Here is an 18,060-nt window from a genome sequence, read left to right as displayed (position 1 = left end):
ATTGTAAAGTGAAGCAAGTGAGGAACAAAAGTATATGTGTAGTATACTAGTTTTATGTAAGTAAGAAATGATAATAAGGATATATTGTTGTCGTTGTTGTTTTCAAAATAGAACATAGGTAGAATAAGCCAGAAACTAATGAAAATGGTTACCCTTAGGGATTAAAGTGGACTGAGTGAGACTTCAGGTTTACTTTTTAATAAACTTTTGACTTTCAATCTTATGAAAGTTTTGCATATTCAGAATCAAATGGAAAAAGCACACCCTAAAGTTGAATACAAACAGGAGCAAGTGAACCCAAATATATAGCAAATGGATAACTTCACAGAAGGAAATTAATTCGGGGCGCCTGGATGGCTCAGTAGGTTAAGTGAACTCAAGTGGCTTGAGTTCAGCTCAGGTTATAATTTCTGGGTCCTGGGATTGAGTCCCCCGTGGGCCTCCCTGCTCAGTGGGGAGTCTGCTTCTCCCTCTCCCTCTGTGCTCTCTTGCTCTCGCCCTCTCTCAAGTAAATAAATAAAATCTTTTTTAAAAAAATTATTTTAGGGGAGCCTGGGTGGCTCAGTCATTGGGCGTCTGCCTTCAGCTCAGGTCATGATCCCAGGGTCCTGGGATCAAGCCCCACATCGGGCTCCATGCTCAGCGGGAAGCCTGCTTCTCCCTCTCCCACTCCCCCTGCTTGTGTTCCTTCTCTCGCTGTGGCTCTCTCTGCCAAATAAATAAATAAAATATTTTTAAAAATTATTTTAAAAAGAAGGAAATTAAATAATTTTTGAGCATAATATTCTGATTGAACCTCTTCATGGGAAGAGAAAAAAAACTGCAAAGAAAATTTGAACCTAATAGGTTTGTAATCGGGAGCCTGGGTGGCTCAGTTGGTTAAGCAACTGCCTTCGGCTCAGGTCATGATCCTGGAGTTCCGGGATCGAGTCCTGCATCAGGCTCCCTGCTCAGCAGGGAGTCTGCTTCTCCCTCTGACTCCCCCCTCTCGTGCTTTCTCTCGATCTCATTCTCTCTCTCAAATAAAGAAATAAAATCTTTAAAAAAAAAAAGGTTTGTAATTGGCTGTGATATTGGTGTAGTAATGTTGAAGTTGTTTTGTAAATAGAGTTAATGAGTTGTTGGAAACCAAGGTTATCACTGTGGAATGGGGAGATAAAAATGATGACAAAGGGACAAGAAAGAAAGGAAGAACCTTGTGTTAACTTTGAATTGGAGGTACCAGTGTAAATTCAATTTTTTTAGCCAAAGAACTATGAGAAATAAGTTTCTATTGTTTATGAGTTCCCATTCCAGCCCCCAGCCCCCGGCACAAAAAAAAAAAAAAAGTTTCTCCCATATTAAAGTGGAAAAACCCTCCTTCCATCCTGAATTCTCTTCCAGACACTCCTTTCTTCCCTTCCCTTCCCAAGATTCATAGAAATATAATCTAACACTTCCTCTGATTCCTCATTTCCCATATGTCTCAACCTACAGCACTGTGATTTCTGCCCTCATCACTCTTGCTAATGTTACTAATGACCACTTCTAATTGTCTAATCCAGGGGCCTTCCATGAATACCTACCTGTTATGGTTCATTACTCTCTCCTTATAGAAACAGATCAGATTGCACAAATATCTAGCCTCATGCCTGGCACAAAAAAGAGAGTTAACAATATGGGGCTCAAACTCATGATCCTGAGGTCAAGACCTGAGCTGAGACAAAGAATTGGATGCTCAACTGACTGAGCCACCTGGGTGCTCCTGTAAATTCAATATTTTTTTTCAAGTATTTCCTAGATCTGTTCACTGAAAAGTTTAGAAGCAGTAACACCCAATATTTATGAGCATATCTAATTAATGTCCAGGTTTTGATTGCAAAATATCATTCTTTGCTAAAAGAAACCAGGGCTCCTTGGGGAAATCGCTAATTCCACTCACAAAGTGAATGTGGAACAACTTCTTATGCCAGAAAGCAAAGAAATATTCAAAAACTAGTGGGGTCATATCAAAAAGAGCTTGCCTGCTTGAAGAGATTCCCACTGATCAAATTCAGGACAATTTGAGTGTCAGGAAAAAAAAAATGGTAATGGATTATATAACATTCTAAATACAAAAAGAATTCAAGAACTCATAGTGGCATTCAGAGTGTGGAAGGAATGACTAGGTGAAGCTCTCTTTTACAAAGAAGAATGCCAGCTAATGATAGAATTAGAAAACCACCATTTTGTCAACATCCAGTAAAATAATTTATTTGGACAAGGTCAGCAGTTGATGCTAAAACCATAGGGTAAAAGATTATTGTGAAACAGGATATTCACCTGACTTCAAAGATCACTAATACCTAAAGATTACTAATTAATTGTAAAGAAACCTTTACAATAGTGGGATGTGGCAGATACAAAGGTACCTACCAAGAATTCCAGTTCAGCATGACAAACAATGAGACAAATGGACGTTGTGTGCCTCAAGATTTGATGCAATAGGAAATACACAATACTATCCTTGTATTATTCTTGCCAAGAATTTTGACCTGGATCTAATTATCAGGAGACAAATAGACAAATCCAGATTGTGATGAGTTCTCCAAGATTACAGACCTGTAGTCAACAAAAATGTCAATATCATGAAAACCAAAATAAAGTTGGGATGGACTGTGCAAGACCAGATTAATTGAGAAAGAGACATGGAAACTAAATACAAAGTATGATTCTTTTTTTTTTTTTAAGATTTTTATTTATTTATTTGAGAGAGAGAGCACAAGCTGGGGGGAGTAGCAGGGGGAGAGGGAAAAGCAGGTTCCCCACTGAGCAGGGAGCCAGACGCAGAGCTCGATCCCAGGACCCCAAGATCACAACCTGAGCCAAAGTAAGATGCTTAACCAACTGAGCCACCCAGGAGCCCCACAAAGTATGATTCTTGATTGGATGAATATAAAGGACAGTTTTGAGAGGACAGTTTTTGAAATTCAAATATTGATAATGTATTAGGCTATCACTGCGTTAGTGTTTTCTTTCTTAGTTGTAAAAATGGAAATAGAATGTTCTTGTTCATAAGCAATACATGATCAAATATTGAAGTGTCATGATTGCTCAGATTACTTTCAAATGGCTCAGGGGAAAAAAGTATGATACATATTGAAAGAAAGGGAAGGGGGGAGAGAGAAAGCAAATATGGTAAAATATTAACAAATGATAGGTCTTTCAGATAATCTGTACAGCTCTTCCTTCTTTAAATGTTGTATATCATGTTTCCCTTGTTTGTAACAGAAGCTGCTATTTCACTCTCTCTGAATATAACATAAGGCACTAGAAAGAATATGGGCTTTAGAATGAAATTTAGGTTTAATTCATAATAATGCCACTTTGTTCATTTAACAAATGTTTATTCCTGAATACCTGCCAAGTGCCAGGCACTGTTCAGGGTGTCCTTAGGGAACAAGAGATCTGGTTGCTGTCCTCAGAAGCTTATATTATAGTGGAGGAGAGAGGTAGTAAATAAGCACATAAATAAATATACAAGTAAAAATTGTGATACGTAGTATTGAAAAACATCAGAGTGCTATAAACAAGGAAGACAGATGACATTTACCTTAGAGTGGGGGATGATCAAAGACACTTTTCCAGCAAGTGATCTTGAGCAAAAATTATTTGAATTCTATGAGGGCTGGTTTTCTGATCTGTAAAAATGAAGGTAACTTTCTTACCCTATCACTTGTGAAAACTAAATGTGATCATGTATAATGAAGTACCTGACCTATTGAAAGGAACCGTGGTAGATGTTACTGGCTCTGCTGCTCCCCTCATGGGACTCCTTTACAAGCATTGTGTTTTGTTCATTTGCTAATACTCCCTAATCTTTCCCCCCTCCACAGGGCTCAGAGTGGAATGCCTCCAATTTAGAGGATTTACAGAACCGAGGGTAAGCACACAGAGCAATTGCTTTTATCCCCCTGACAGAAATCACTGTTCCTTTTTACTTTTTCCTGTCATATAGGTGTCTGTGAGTAACCTTAAGCCTTAGAGTTGCTTCCAGTTGATTCTAATCAGGTGTAATCTAATAAAAAGTTAAGTGGCCATTCTCCCACTGTTTCATCCTCCCCCACACACAGCTCCCAAGAAAGAGCTACTGTTTCAGTGGAAAGGCTTTCCAAAAGAAATGTGCATGCTTTTCCTGCTGTTTAAAACAAAGGTAGTTATTGGTTCCTTTTGTTTGTTTTTAGAGCAATTTAAGATCCACAGTAAAATTGAGGAGAAGGTACAGAGGTTTCCCATCTACCTCTGCCCCCACACATGCATAGCCCCCACCCACTATCACCATCCCCACCCGAGTGGTGCATTTGTTACAATTGATAAACCTTCATTGATAACATCATAATCATGCAAAGTCCATATTTACGTTATAGTTCACTGTCAGTATTGTACATTCTGTGGCTTTGGACAAATGTATAGTATCATGCATCCATCATTATGGTATCATAGAGTATTTTCACTGCCTTAAAAATCCTCTGTTCTGCCCATTTATTCCCACCCCCACTCCTGGCAACCACTGATCTTTTTACTGCCACCATAGTTTTGCCTTTGGTTCCTATTTTTATGTAAGAGTACACAGAACTACATATGTTGGGTTCACAACTATCCACTCAAAATTTATTGACCATCTTCCGTGAGCCAGGTACAGTGCTAGATACTAGAGATCCAAAGAAAAATAAGACTCAGTCCCTATCCTTTTTTAATAAGGTGCTTGAAATCTAAGGAGGTTATAAATGTAAAGTGGACAAGCTTCTGAAATTGAACAAGAATACCTACTTTGCTACTTTGTATTAAGAAATGTGCCCCTAAGCAGCATGGTTATTGAGTTTGATTGTAGCGATTGAGACCACCATGAACATTCAGCAAGCAAAAGGCTGCCATTTTTCTTCCCTTTTTACTTCTTAGCTAATGCCTAAATTTTTCATTGAAGTTGGCCATGCTAACTCATAATTGTGGACAGCGATAAGACCTACTGAAACCCAGAAGTAGTGATGGCTAGTTGCTGGCTTCCTGTTTTCTCAGCTGTAAGCCAACCTTCTGGTTATCTTTAGCATGATTAGATGCATACTCCCTACTTTTCCTTCAGAAGAAAGGTATCTCATAATTGCTAAAATGAACTTGGAACAAGACTTAAGGCAGAGAATTATACAAAGAGTTCTTGGGGTGGGGAGAAGGGGGGTGTGAATCTGGTTACTTAATTTAAGATATGAAAATAAATAGAACTTGGAAATTTTAAGTTGATTAGAATTGAGTCTAGAGTTCTTGAAAATAGAGACTGTATCTTAGTTTTAAAACGTACCTCTACCTAGCTCAAAGTTTTATTACCAAGAGGGTGCTCAGTAAATGTGAAGGGACGATAGAAAAATTGACTGTGACTTGCCAGAAACTAGCATGTAGATACAGTGTTTAATAGGAAATCTGAGATTTGATACAGCCAGTGCTTGCCAAATGCATTGAAATTACATCATGCGCACATGGGCTTTGACTTTAGAGTACGCTTTGACTTCTAATCCCCCCACTGGAGATGATACCTGTTCATCTCATTTACTACTTATAATGCTAAATTATAAAACGCAGATGTATTTGTCTTAAAAGACAGTATAGGCGGATGCTCAGACATCGACTTAGATCTTGTTTCATAAATTCACTGGTTCTTAAACTCTTGTGGATTAAGAATTATAGTTACAAAACACATATACTGCCCCTTGTGGATGATTTATGGGACTTCCAAGACTAATTTTGGCAATAAGGCCGTTTTCACCCAATCTACTGACTTTAGCACCCCAAGTAAAGCACTCCTCCATATAGAGATGTCAAAGAAGTTTCACGGAGTGCTGATTTCAGTTGGTAGTGGCTGTCTAAGGGTTCTGTAATAAGTAGGATTGGGAAGCCTTGTCCTATCATAATCCATTATTAAATTACGGGATTAAAGGTGGGAGGTTATTCATTTTTATTTTAAATAAGAGAAGTGTGCTTTCCTTTTGACAGTTTCATTGAAATAGGATTCACATACAGTTCATCCATTTAAAATGTACACTTCAATGATATGTATTATTTTTAGAGAGTTGTGCAATAATTTAGAACATTTTTTTCAACCCAAAAAGAAATTCTGTACCCTTTAACAGTCACCCCAGCTTCTAGAAACTACTAATCTACTTTCTGTCTCTATAGATTTACCTATTCTGGACATGTCATTTAAATGGAATCATATAATATGTGCTCTTTTAGGAACGATTTCTTCCACTTCACATTATATTTTCAAGGTTTATCAATGTTGTAGCATGTGTTAGTACTTTCATTCCTTTTTTTTATTGACAAATAATGTTCCATTGTTTGGAAATACCACATTTTATTTATTCATTCGTCAGTTGATGGACATTTGAGTTTTTTCCACTTTCTAGCTATTATGAATACTGCTGTGACCATTCATGTACAAATTTTGGGGTAGACTTCTTTTTCATTTCTCTTGGGTTTATACCTAGGAGAGGAATATGCTGGGTCATAGAGTAACTCCATGTACTGTTTTCCACAATTACATGTGCTTGGTTTTTAAATTAAAAAGAAAAAAAAAATCCTTCCTAGTAATGGACTTTGATGCAAAGTTAAAACATATCCAGATATCATGTTTCAGAAAAATTTTGGTCTCTTGACCTTAACCACAAAATGGGTTAACTATGGCTCTCCCTTTCTGTAGTCATTTCTCTGACTTCAGGGATTGGGTTTGTAAGAACACTATGTGTAGTTCCAAGAAGGAAGCAGCTTCTGTAGAGAGAAATAAGTCAGTCTGTGTTGTCTTGTTGGAGTAAACTCCAGTGATGTCCAAGTCCACACAGCACTGAGAAAAGATAACCGTTTGGCAAATTAAACCCAAGCATTTGTTGAAATTGTGCAGTGAGAGAGACAGCAGAAGAAATTTGTGGTACAGAAACCCTTCTCTGCAAGCCTCTGGGTATGGGAGAACTCTCAGACACATCTGCTGCTCTGGCAGCCAGGACTGCAGCCTGCAGAGTGACAAGAGTGTTAGGTCCAACTTTCCTCTGACCCTCCCAGCCCTCGCCTCTCTTGCCTTGCTTGTAGTTTACAGAGAGTAACAGAGTAAAATCTAGCATTCAGAAAGATAGGAGGAAATTTTTCCCTTTCCTATTTTGTTGTTTTTTTGTGTCTTGAGGTAGATGTTAATAGTCTGATTTAATAGAAATGACTTCCAAAGAATAAATTATGTTTCTGGTAATTTTATCGACTGAAGAGAAATTGTCAGATCACGGACCTTGGGTTGATTCTTTTGAAGTAAAATACAAGGCATATTTTCAGAAGACTATCAAAGATGAGATTGTGTAACTGTACATAAACTGAAAAGGGAATTTAGATGTTGAACTTGGTAGACAGCTTTTCGCTCAGTAATTCATTGGTGCCCAGGTATGTCCTGGATTCTGTTATTTAGTTTCTCTACTAAATAAGTATATAGCCTCTTAGTTCTTTAGCTTTCCTCAATATTTTAGTATTTTATTTCAACCTAGAGAGCAAACAAATTTTAAATACAAAAAACAGTGCTGGAATTGGATTTAGCCTGAGTTGTAGAGCACATATTCTCCCTTGGTTTCCTTGCAGGGTACGGTATATCTTGAATGTCACTCGAGAGATAGATAACTTCTTCCCAGGAGTCTTTGAGTATCATAACATCCGAGTATACGATGAAGAGGCAACGGATCTCCTGGCTTACTGGAATGACACTTACAAATTCATCTCTAAAGCAAAGTGAGTAATGGTCCCACACACGTGCTCTGACCCATGTTCCTCCCGCACCACATGCGACTGGGGCCTGAGAGCTCTAGATGGCTTACTGTCTGTACTCTGGGAGAAGGAATTAAAGAAAAAAAGGAGACTTAGGTTCCTTAATCCTGGGGAAGAGTTGACTAGTGACTTCATACTTTCCCTGTAAGTAGATGAAACCCCTGGAAGAATGAATCCCCTGTTGACTCTTTCCATTGAGCACAAGATGAGGGAACACAAACTGAAGCCGCTGCAAACGCAGTAAGAGTGAGAGAAGGAAGATGTTCCAAAGGAAGTGCTAAGTTGCCAAAGGGGACATGTGAAAGTGAGAGAACAGAAATTACTCCAGGTGGGTGGGATACTGAGTCCTTCTTTCTGAAGACCAGAAGGGAAACTTAGTGAGCTTTGGAAATCTTTTCTCTTTCTTTTACTTTACTTTTATGGTACTCTAAGCAGTGAAATTTTCCTCTGGCCGTTCTCTTGATATCATCTTGAAATTAATTGGTCCCTTTTTTTTTTTTTTAAGATTTTATTTATTTATTTGACAGAGAGAGACAGACAGTGAGAGAGGGAACACAAGCAGGGGGAGTGGGGGAGGGAGAAGCAGGCTTCCCGCTGAGCAGGGAGCCCGATGCGGGGCTCGATCCCAGGACCCTGGGATCATGACCTGAGCCGAAGGCAGATGCTCAACGACTGAGCCACCCAGGCGCCCTGAATTGGTCCTTTTAGTGAAACAAAGTATTAATTTAATGTTTAGTGTTAATTAGTATTAGTATGTCTGCGCTGGTTTTTTTTAAGTCCCTGGGGATTTCCTTGCCAATCCTATATATTCCTTCAATAGAAGGAGCCATAAATGAGCATGTTAGCCACGCTGCCCCTCTGATGGGACCACATTCAAACATCCCTGGCAGATGAGAAGCACTTCTCATTTTTAAAGCCCTCCCTCAGCAATGATTCCACATCTTTCTTCAGGACCTCCATAGTCAAGAAGTTCTTCGTCTTAGTTACCCTGAATCCTCCTAGCTTTGAGCCCATACTCTCAGTCTCTACCTAGCACCTGGAGGAGTGTTTTATATTCTTGAAGCCTATTATTAAATTGTTCTCAATAATACCTCTCACGGCATGCTTACTATGTGCCAGGTACTTTACACTTTATTCTCTCATGTAATATTTTCCAGAATCCAGAGAGGCATATACTGTCATCCTTTTGTACAGATAGGGACAGACTATAGAGATGAGGTTCAGAGAAGTTAAGTAACAAGTGGTGAAGATAGGACTTGAACCTAAGATCATGTCTTATTCCAGAGTCCATGAAGTATTTAGGAATAGTCTAGTTCCTTAAGGAAGGGAGACTGGAAAAGACTAGGCATGTTGTGAGGATCACAGCCAAAGAGGCTAGAGTTCAGGTGAGGCCCCAGTCCCAGTGAAAGGAAAGGCCAGTTTCAGCCTTGAGGTAAGATATGTGAGGCCTGCAGGGTACACATGAGCAGGCAGTCCTGCTTGGGCTCATGTGAGTGTAGGTCGGCATCTGAGAGTGAGCGCCTCTTTAAATGGCACCAGGCACCTCACATGTTTCATCCTGATCAGGGTCCTGAATTCCAGACTCGACCTACAGATGGGTGGGTTTAGAATTCCTGAAGTGATACCAGGACCAGGCTTAATCTAGACAACCCAGCACGGGGAGGGGCGGAAGGGGGGCGGTGTGTGGCTGAAACTGAAAGATGAAATTGGATTTTCTGAACTGACTTCAGATCCTTCAAAATGTGAGTTAGAAACCATCCGCTGAAAAAGCCCCATTCAAAATAATGACTTCCAAAGAAGTCATGCTTTTATGGGGGTGGATTTCATAACTGTATTTTTCTTAAAATTGTCCACCTTTGAGCACCTTGCATACCTGCGGGTATAGACCTGAAATTTGATGTCAGAGCTTGATGGGAAAATATAGAGCACATGTCTGAACTTGCACTGTAGTCTAAAGTTATGGTGCCATAAAGAAAACAAAAATGTCCTAGTCATTTGGGATCATCTAAGCATGCAGAGACACACACCTTCATCAACCTAAGGACTCCAGAATTTTGCATCTAAATGATGGGTAGGAGGTTAATCTTACCTTCCTTTTGAGACTGTTTTGATTATTGCAGATCATTCTCTGAATTCCTATCACTTATCTGGCACATAACCTCATTCCTATCATTTTGGCATGTAACCTCATGCCTTCCTTGCATTGTACTTAACTCTTTCTTGTGTGTCTTTCTCCAGCAGAAGAGTTATAAGCCTCTGGAAGGAAGCTTGTTTACTGTAATACAGTGAGTGAGTGAATGAGTAGATTTCCCCTATTAGGCTGATGTACATTTTTTTTTAATTTATTGGACTAGCCACATGGGAAGGATTTTTAGCCCATGTACTCTAGTGAAAAGAGTAACCATTCTTTTTTCCAGATTTTAAAATATTTTTACTTATAGCTGACAGATCTAACAGCAGATCTGTAAGTTTGTTCATACATTTAGTAAATATTTGAAGGCTTACTCTGTGCCAGACACTGTGTTATTAGCAGAATTCGCATAGCATAACTGAGTCATGTTCATATCCAAAGTAATGAGCTCTAGCATCTTGAGACCACAGGGTTTTGTTTGTTTCTTACAGTCACTTTATGGTAACTTTGCTTTCTCTTTCCTCCACCCCATTAAAACAACAACAGGTAGTTACTCCACCCTCCTCACTGAGAAAGCCTCATGGTGCATCACATGGTCCCATCCAACTCCACAGATTGTCTAGCCAGTCCCTAGACAGAACATGATGGTGATAGTTTGAAAAGTGGTATGTAGGACTACATCTGAGTAAAGAGGAGGGTTAGTTTTATTTGGTTTGTACTTTCCTCCAGGGACAGAACCCTTACTGGAACTTGAACTGGAAGCAACTCAGAACATTTGGATATATTAGATGAATCACTGTCACACTTGTAACTCAAGACTGTGCCAGCCTTGGAACATGCACCTCCAGACATGCAAAATGGGGTCCAGTGTCTAAATTGAAAATTCTCCCTTCACACTCATTGCAATTACCATTCTGCGTTTTAATTATCTCTTTCTCCCCCGAACCCTACCATTTAGGGAAGATTTACTTTTCTTTGCCTCTACTGGGAGGAGGCAGGGAAACCTTGCACATTATCTTACAACAGTGATTGCCTGATAAATGTTTGCTGAATTAATTTAAAAGGATTAATAGTAACATTGACTATTGTTTGAGTACACTAGAATTGCCTCCCCTCCCTGCACATTTGACTATAGATATACAAGTACACTAAGGTGGGATGGTTTGAAAGAAAATGGAAAGACGAGAGGAGACTTGGAAACATGTAGAACGTAGCTTTTTAAAATGTGCTCACTCTTGTGTTTTTCTCCTTACCTCCATCTCCCGACATAGGAAACATGGCTCTAAATGCCTTGTGCACTGCAAAATGGGGGTGAGTCGCTCAGCCTCCACTGTGATTGCCTACGCAATGAAGGAGTACGGCTGGAATCTGGACCGGGCCTATGACTACGTGAAGGAGAGGCGAACAGTGACCAAGCCCAACCCCAGCTTCATGAGACAACTGGAAGAGTACCAGGGGATCTTGCTGGCAAGGTGAGTCCTTCAGGGACTTTCTGAGATTTTCCCCCCATTATGCTCCCCGGGGCAAGATAAAATTTCCTTCCCTCCAGCCAATTCTCAGCCTAATTTGGATGTGTGATACATTTTGAAAATTGAAACGTCTGTCAATCTAGATTTTAAAAAACAAGTACAAGCATTTAAGAATAGTATGGAAGGTCAGGTGTTTAAACTAAAGACATTTAAACTAAAAGGTGGACATACTGTTCTCTTACTTTCTCAAGTAGGTGCTGATTATCATAAACATTTCTCAACATCTTCTAAGGCCAGATACAGCTGCCTTATCAAAATGGATACTTATTGCTCCCAAAGGAATGCTAAGCATAGATGAAGTTCTTAGAAAATATTTTGGCCTGTTCTGTAAAAGAAAATAAAATTTAAGAAGTACGTGGTGCTGTTTTAAGCATCATTTTTTATCAGCGCTTGGTTTCAGTGAGCCTTCTCCAAAATTTTGGTCATGTGACAAATCAGATTTGGGGTATGAAGGCACTTCCTGGAAATAACTCTTTTCTTTTCCTTTGAAAAATCTTTTAATCTTTTTATATATATGTCTATATATGCTTTGCAGAAATGCAGAAAACACAGAGAGAAAAATCATTTATAAATTCAATACCCACAGACAGTAATCAACATTATCTTGCATGTTTCTCCAGGTCTGACTCTTACCCCATATATTGATGGATACTTTCTCACAAAAGCTATTCTTCAGCCTACCTCTTCACCCAATAACTGGTCTTGCTTTTTTTTTTAAACTGTAGCAATGTATATTGAACAGTTACACTGCAGTTAGCCCTCACTTAACCATCCTTTTTCCCCCCAGTTTTACTGAGCTAGAATTGACATATAACATTGTATAAATTTAAGATGTCCAATGTGTTGATTTGATGCATTTATATATTGCAAACTGATTATCACCACAGCATTAGCTAACACCTCCATTCCTTCACCTGCTGTTTCTTTTTTCTTGGTGAAAATATTTAGGATCTCTCTTAGCAACATTCAGAAGTATATGATACAGTATTATGAACTATAATCTCCATCTTACATTAGATCCCTAGAACATTTTAATCTTATAACTAGAAGTTTATACCCTTTGACCAACATCTCCCCATTTCCCCCATTCTCTACCCCCTAGTAACCCCCACTTTATTCTCTATTTCTCTGAGTATGGCTTTTTTAGATTACACATATAAGTGATACTATTCAGTATTTGTCTTTCTCTGTCTACCCAGTACTAGATCTTGAACATCTTCCTGTATCAATAAGAACTACTCATTTCAGGAATAATTTGGTAATTGGTTATAAAATGAGTAATTATAAGGGGCACCTGGGTGGCTCAGTTGGTTAAGTGACTGCCTTCGGCTCAGGTCATGATCCTGGAGTCCCTGGATCGAGTCCCGCATCGGGCTCCCTGCTCAGCAGGGAGTCTGCTTCTCCCTCTGACCCTCCCCCCTCTCATGCTCTCTGTCTCTCTCATTCTCTCTCTCAAATAAATAAAATCTTTTAAAAAAATGAGTAATTATTTGCTATTTTACCCCACTGGTAGTGAAGGCCACTTTCACCTGCTTTCAAGGAAAGAGATTCACATATTAAACTGGGTTTAAGGGTCAATTTCCCGAGATGCCACATGCTAAAGTTCTGTGGAGTGCTAGATTTTGCTTTAATTTTTCCATGTGTGCATATTCTAGGTGGTTTTGTTCATATGAAGGCACAGCTGCCTAGAAGCAGTTGGGGCTGGTGCCAGAGTTTGACTCCAGTGAGTCTCATGACTTGGTCTTGATGCTTGAATCTGGGCTGTGTTTCCCCTGAACAAAATGTTAAATAGCCTTCCAGCCTATCCAGGCAGAGGGACCACCCTCCCACCCCCGAAGTCTTGTGAAAATGCAGCCCAGCGTAGCATTATGGTTTCCACTAAAAAAAACCCCTCCCGTTTACTCAGTACTTGGCATGATTTCATCTGAGCCGTTCTTTTAGGAAGCAGGGAGGATACTCAAGTCTCCTCCACTTAAAAAGAATTTGGAGGTCTTGGGGGCCAGATTTTGATGACATTTTTGGATTAGATCAGAAGGTAGGACAAAGCGGTTCTTTTTGGCACAAGAAAGAGGCATCTGAGGGTTGGATGAAACATAAATATTGTATGTTCCCAGACACACACATGACGGATGTTATGCAGTGTCCTCACGTGACCCATTGAGAGCAAGGATATTATGTGTCCTGCCAATTTCAGTATTTATTCTGGAATCTCAGGCTACTGCAAGCTGTTGGGTTGGGTTTTTTTAGAGGATGTGGTTTTTCTTAGATGTTAAAGGAACTTCAGAAAAATCTTAGATGAGGATAAGAAGGGCAGCATAACCCACAAATCACTCTGCCTCTTCCTTTCCCTTTCGGTTCTATTCTGCTTTCCTGGGCTTGATTCATGGAGGGAGGAGCAAGCCCTGGGGAATGAGAAAACCACAGAATTTGAGTCAGTAGATCTGGTTTCCATCTCTGGTTCATCCTCTTGCTGCAACTTTGAGAAGTTACTTCACAGTTCTGATCCTCGCCTGACCCCATCTGTAATATGAAAATCAAGAGCCCTGTGTCACACTGAAACTAATAATACTAATACTAATTGAATTTAAATAAAAAATTTTTTAAAGAACCCTGTGTCACAGGGTTATTGTAAATAAAAATATGTATAAATAAATGTACACTACGAGGGCGCCTGGCTGGCTCAGTCAGAGGAGCCTGCATGCACCTCTTGATCCTCCAGGTTGTGAGTTCGAGCACATTGAGGATAGAGATTACTTAAGAAGAAAATCTTAGGGGCACCTGGGTGGCTCAGATGGTTAAGCATCTGCCCTCTGCTCAGGTCTGGATCCCAGGGTCCTGGGATCGAGTCCCGCATCGGGCTCCCTGCTCAGCGGGGAGCCTGCTTCTCCCTCTCCTTCTCCTGCTCCCCCTGCTTGTGCTCTCTTGCTGTCTCTGTCAAATAAATAAATCTTTAAAAATATATCTTAAAAAACAATGTACAGTATAGACTGGTAAGGGTTATTCTGATGTGGTTCTCATCATCATCTTTCTCCAGGGCTACCCAGAAACACATACATGTATGTGCCATTTATCCTCTCCTCCTTCCTCCAACCACTGCCTTCCACCACCCACAGGCGCACTAACTCCATTAGAAACTAGAATAGGGGGGCGCCTGGGTGGCTCAGTCATTAAACGTCTGCCTTCGGCTCAGGTCATGATCCCGGGGTCTAGGGATCGAGCCCCACATCGGACTCCCTGCTCCGCGGGAAGCCTGCTTCTCCCTCTCCCACTCCCCCTGCTTGTGTTCCCTCTCTCACTGTGTCTCTTGCTGTCAAATACATAAAATCTTAAAAAAAGAAACAAGAATAGGAAGTGGTCCTGGAATTTCCTGTACTGTGGTGTTTCCTGGATTTTAAGAACAGAATCTTGTGCTAGGGGTATCACTTAGGCTGCTTTCAAGTAATAGAATACCTCCATCAGTCAGGATCTCAACAAGAAACAGCATACTCGTATTAGGATTATTTGAGGAGGGTTTTATAAAGATGTGGGATTATAGTAGAATCAAGGGACTTGCATCAGCAGAGCTGTTCGGTAATAGCTGCGAGGCCCAAAGAGGGAGGGAGCAGTTACTAGAACCTGGAAGGAGACTCCTGGAGAAAGAGGCACCTTCAGAGAGGAGAAATAACTTTCAGTCAAGGGACACAGCCGGCCTGAAGTGACCCTGTGGGGAGAAAGCTAGGGGAATAAGTGACCTGCCTTTAGCTCCTCCCTCCAGACTGTCTCCCGCCTGCCAGGGCTCCCATGAAACAGTGAATACCCAAACCAGATCAGGCCTCTGCCAGTTAGGAAAAAGAGTGGGAGCGCCTGCCGGGCATACAGTCATTAGGGTCTGCAATCTCCAATGTTTTTTTTAAGAAACAGCACTTGTAGGCTATTGCCAAGCTAGCTGCCAAGTGAACTGGGCCCAGCAGATTCTTGCCCAGCCCTAGAGCGCTACTCCAGGGTCTGCCTGCTTAGAAGAGCAAAAACAGAGAAGCCCCAGACTCCTGGAACTGTCTGAAGCTCTACAGCTTAGGTAACCAGGAGAAGAAAAGTCCTTAGCAAAACCCCACTCATTCTGTCTGCAAAGAAATCCATTTCTTGTGGAGGCACTTAGATCTTATATTCCACATCTTCTGTCAGGAAGCATGTGGTTTTCCCAAAAAGAGCCCTGATCCTAGCATTCTTTAGCCCCTATGGTTGTCTAGAGTGGCACTGGGTACTTAACTTGAGGTCACAGCCCTCTGTTTGAGGGTATTTGCTTGGTGCTTTGATGTCTTGGTAGAAGAGAAGTTTACCAAGGTGATACCAGGCCTCTGTAAGTGGTTTATGAATTGGTTACAGTCTCTTTAATCAGAATGTGAGGCTATGGACCAAACAGTGACCTCCTATCTGAAATGCAAGGGACTTTTTGCATAGTTCAGTATGTCTTTAAGAGGGAAGGCTAATATTTGATATAACCCTTTGGACCTAAAAGGGAGGGTATCATAAAGCCACTGATACTGTGCATATCTAATTTTATTTTTTATCTTTTTATAGCTGGGAGATGGGAGTGAGACAGAAAGAGGGTGGGTGTGTGTGTGTGCGTGTGTGTGTGTGTGTGTGTGTGTGTGTGTGTAAAACCTCCATTAAACTGCCAACAGCCGTGTTTGTTATTCTGTACTCTGATCATGCAGGTATCTGGCAGATTTTTGTTCCATTAGACAAGTTCGGATTTCAGGCATTCGCAAGCTGGACCATGTGTCTGTGATATTAGGTTCCAGTGTATAAGGGGCAGAGAAGAAACACTGGGTGGTAGCCAGGGAGAGTTCATGCCACATGTCTTCGTAGATGTCGGTTTTGATTCTTTGAAAACCCCCGTCACCAGGGCCAGAGGAGGCAGCGGTGTCTGTTACACTCCCCTGCTTTGCTGGTGGAGACACTGAAGTCTAGTTAGCTGGTGCACAGTGGTCAGCCAGCAGCAGGGAACCTGAGAATGAACCCACATCGCAATTGAGGTTCATCGCAATTGAGATTTAAAGGATTTTCTTAGTAGCTTTTCAGTGAAATAATTTTCAAGCATTTAGGAACCGTGGACAAAACATAGAGAATGCTCAATTGTTGCTTTTTCTTTCTTGTCCTTTCTACAGGCTGTCCTAAGAGGTAACCATAAACAGTCTAATTTTACTATAACCTGATACTCCCATTTTTAGCAGTGTTTTCCTCTATGTAACTTTCTCAAACAAAGTTGGTATTTTACCAAACATGTAACAAGAAGAAAGAAAGCAAATAGGAGGCAAGAGAATGGGATATCATGTGTATCCTGTCATTTAGATTTCCTTCTTGTTCATTTATGAAGTAAAAGGCCAAATTCAGGTCCGAGGTCACTCAAGGGAGAAAAGAACCTGAGACTTCTTTGCATCATCCAGGCCACAAACCAACTCTGAAGTTCTTTTTGGCAACTTGTTTACTTGATGCCTACCTGAAATAGGTGGAGGGAGTCAGTTGAATTGAAACATTAACAGTTTAAAATAATAAATATGATCCGGTGTCTTACATCTGTCCCTACCAGTGATAGAGCATCAGAATAAACAGACTTGGGAAAAAACTGTACTGGAAAATAGTTTGCTGTTACTGAGTAAAACTGACGGTGAACATATACCCTGTGACCCACCTTTTCCGCTCCTGTATATAACATCTTTTAGAAACCAAAATATGCACCAAGTGCAAGAATGTCCATGGTAGTGCTGTTCATACTAGCCAAAACTGTTCATCAACAGGATGGGTAAATAAACTGGTATGTTCATCATCCTCCTTGAAATTACAGCTGCACACATTGATGAATCTTAAAAACAGTGTAGGCAAAAGGCCGTTGTAGAAGAATATATACATAGAGTATGATTTCATTTATGTAAGTTCACAACATGCAAAACTAAGCAGTATATTAAGAACAAACAAAACATGATGACATTATAAAGAAAGAGGATGATAAGCACAAAATTCAGGACAGAGTTTACTAAAACCTCTGAGGTGGGAGGAGGAAGGGAGGAGCAGGAAGGGGCACCTGGAGTGGCAGTGCTTTGAAGGCCATGGTAATGAGTCTCTTGATTCTATCAAAGCGCTGCCTACCACCCTCCCTGCAGGCCCTACTGCAAAAATGAAAAAGGTAGCGGAATCAGACCTATCTTTGGATTGAGATTCTTCTTTCTGCTTTACAAGTAGTGATCAGTTTAATTCCAGAGCCCTGGCCTAATATTTTCTGATGATTATCTCCCCCAGAAAGAGAAGGAAATCCCTGCTGGGCAAGGCAGCTGTAATGTCAGCCACTTCCTCTGAAACATACACTGTTGATACCTATTAGCATAATTTCAGTCTCATTCCCTCCTGATTGATCAGTGATTTGCAGGCACTTTTTTAAAAAATCATCCTTTAGGGGGTGCCTGGGTGGCTCAGTCGTTAAGCGGCTGCCCTCGCTTCAGGTCATGATCCCTGGGTCCTGGGATTGAGCCCTGCATCGGGCTCCCTGCTCAGCGGGAAGCCTGCTTCTCCCTCTCCCACTCCCCCTGCTTGTGTTCCGTCTCTCGCTGTCTCTCCACTCTG

At 40.7% G+C, this 18,060-nt stretch overlaps 1 protein-coding gene across 4 annotated transcripts in view; it reads left to right on the top strand.

Annotated features, from left to right (window-relative positions):
* SSH2 (slingshot protein phosphatase 2) overlaps nucleotides 1–18,060 on the top strand; it is a 241,915-nt gene that overhangs the window by 210,521 nt on the left and 13,334 nt on the right. For all 4 annotated transcript variants that reach the window (XM_028109374.2, XM_028109376.1, XM_028109375.2 and 1 more), the window contains 3 exons: nucleotides 3,855–3,901; nucleotides 7,621–7,767; nucleotides 11,206–11,406. In XM_028109374.2, coding sequence (XP_027965175.1) covers nucleotides 3,855–3,901; nucleotides 7,621–7,767; nucleotides 11,206–11,406 — 395 coding nt within the window. The remainder of the gene's footprint in view (nucleotides 1–3,854; nucleotides 3,902–7,620; nucleotides 7,768–11,205; nucleotides 11,407–18,060) is intronic.

Source organism: Eumetopias jubatus, unplaced genomic scaffold (assembly GCF_037043125.1).
Source record: "Eumetopias jubatus isolate StellerSeaLion01/CBP00866 unplaced genomic scaffold, mEumJub1_p1.0 scaffold_10, whole genome shotgun sequence".
In the NCBI taxonomy this organism is placed as follows: Eukaryota; Metazoa; Chordata; class Mammalia; order Carnivora; family Otariidae; genus Eumetopias; species Eumetopias jubatus.
This window is presented reverse-complemented; position numbering and strand designations above follow the sequence as displayed.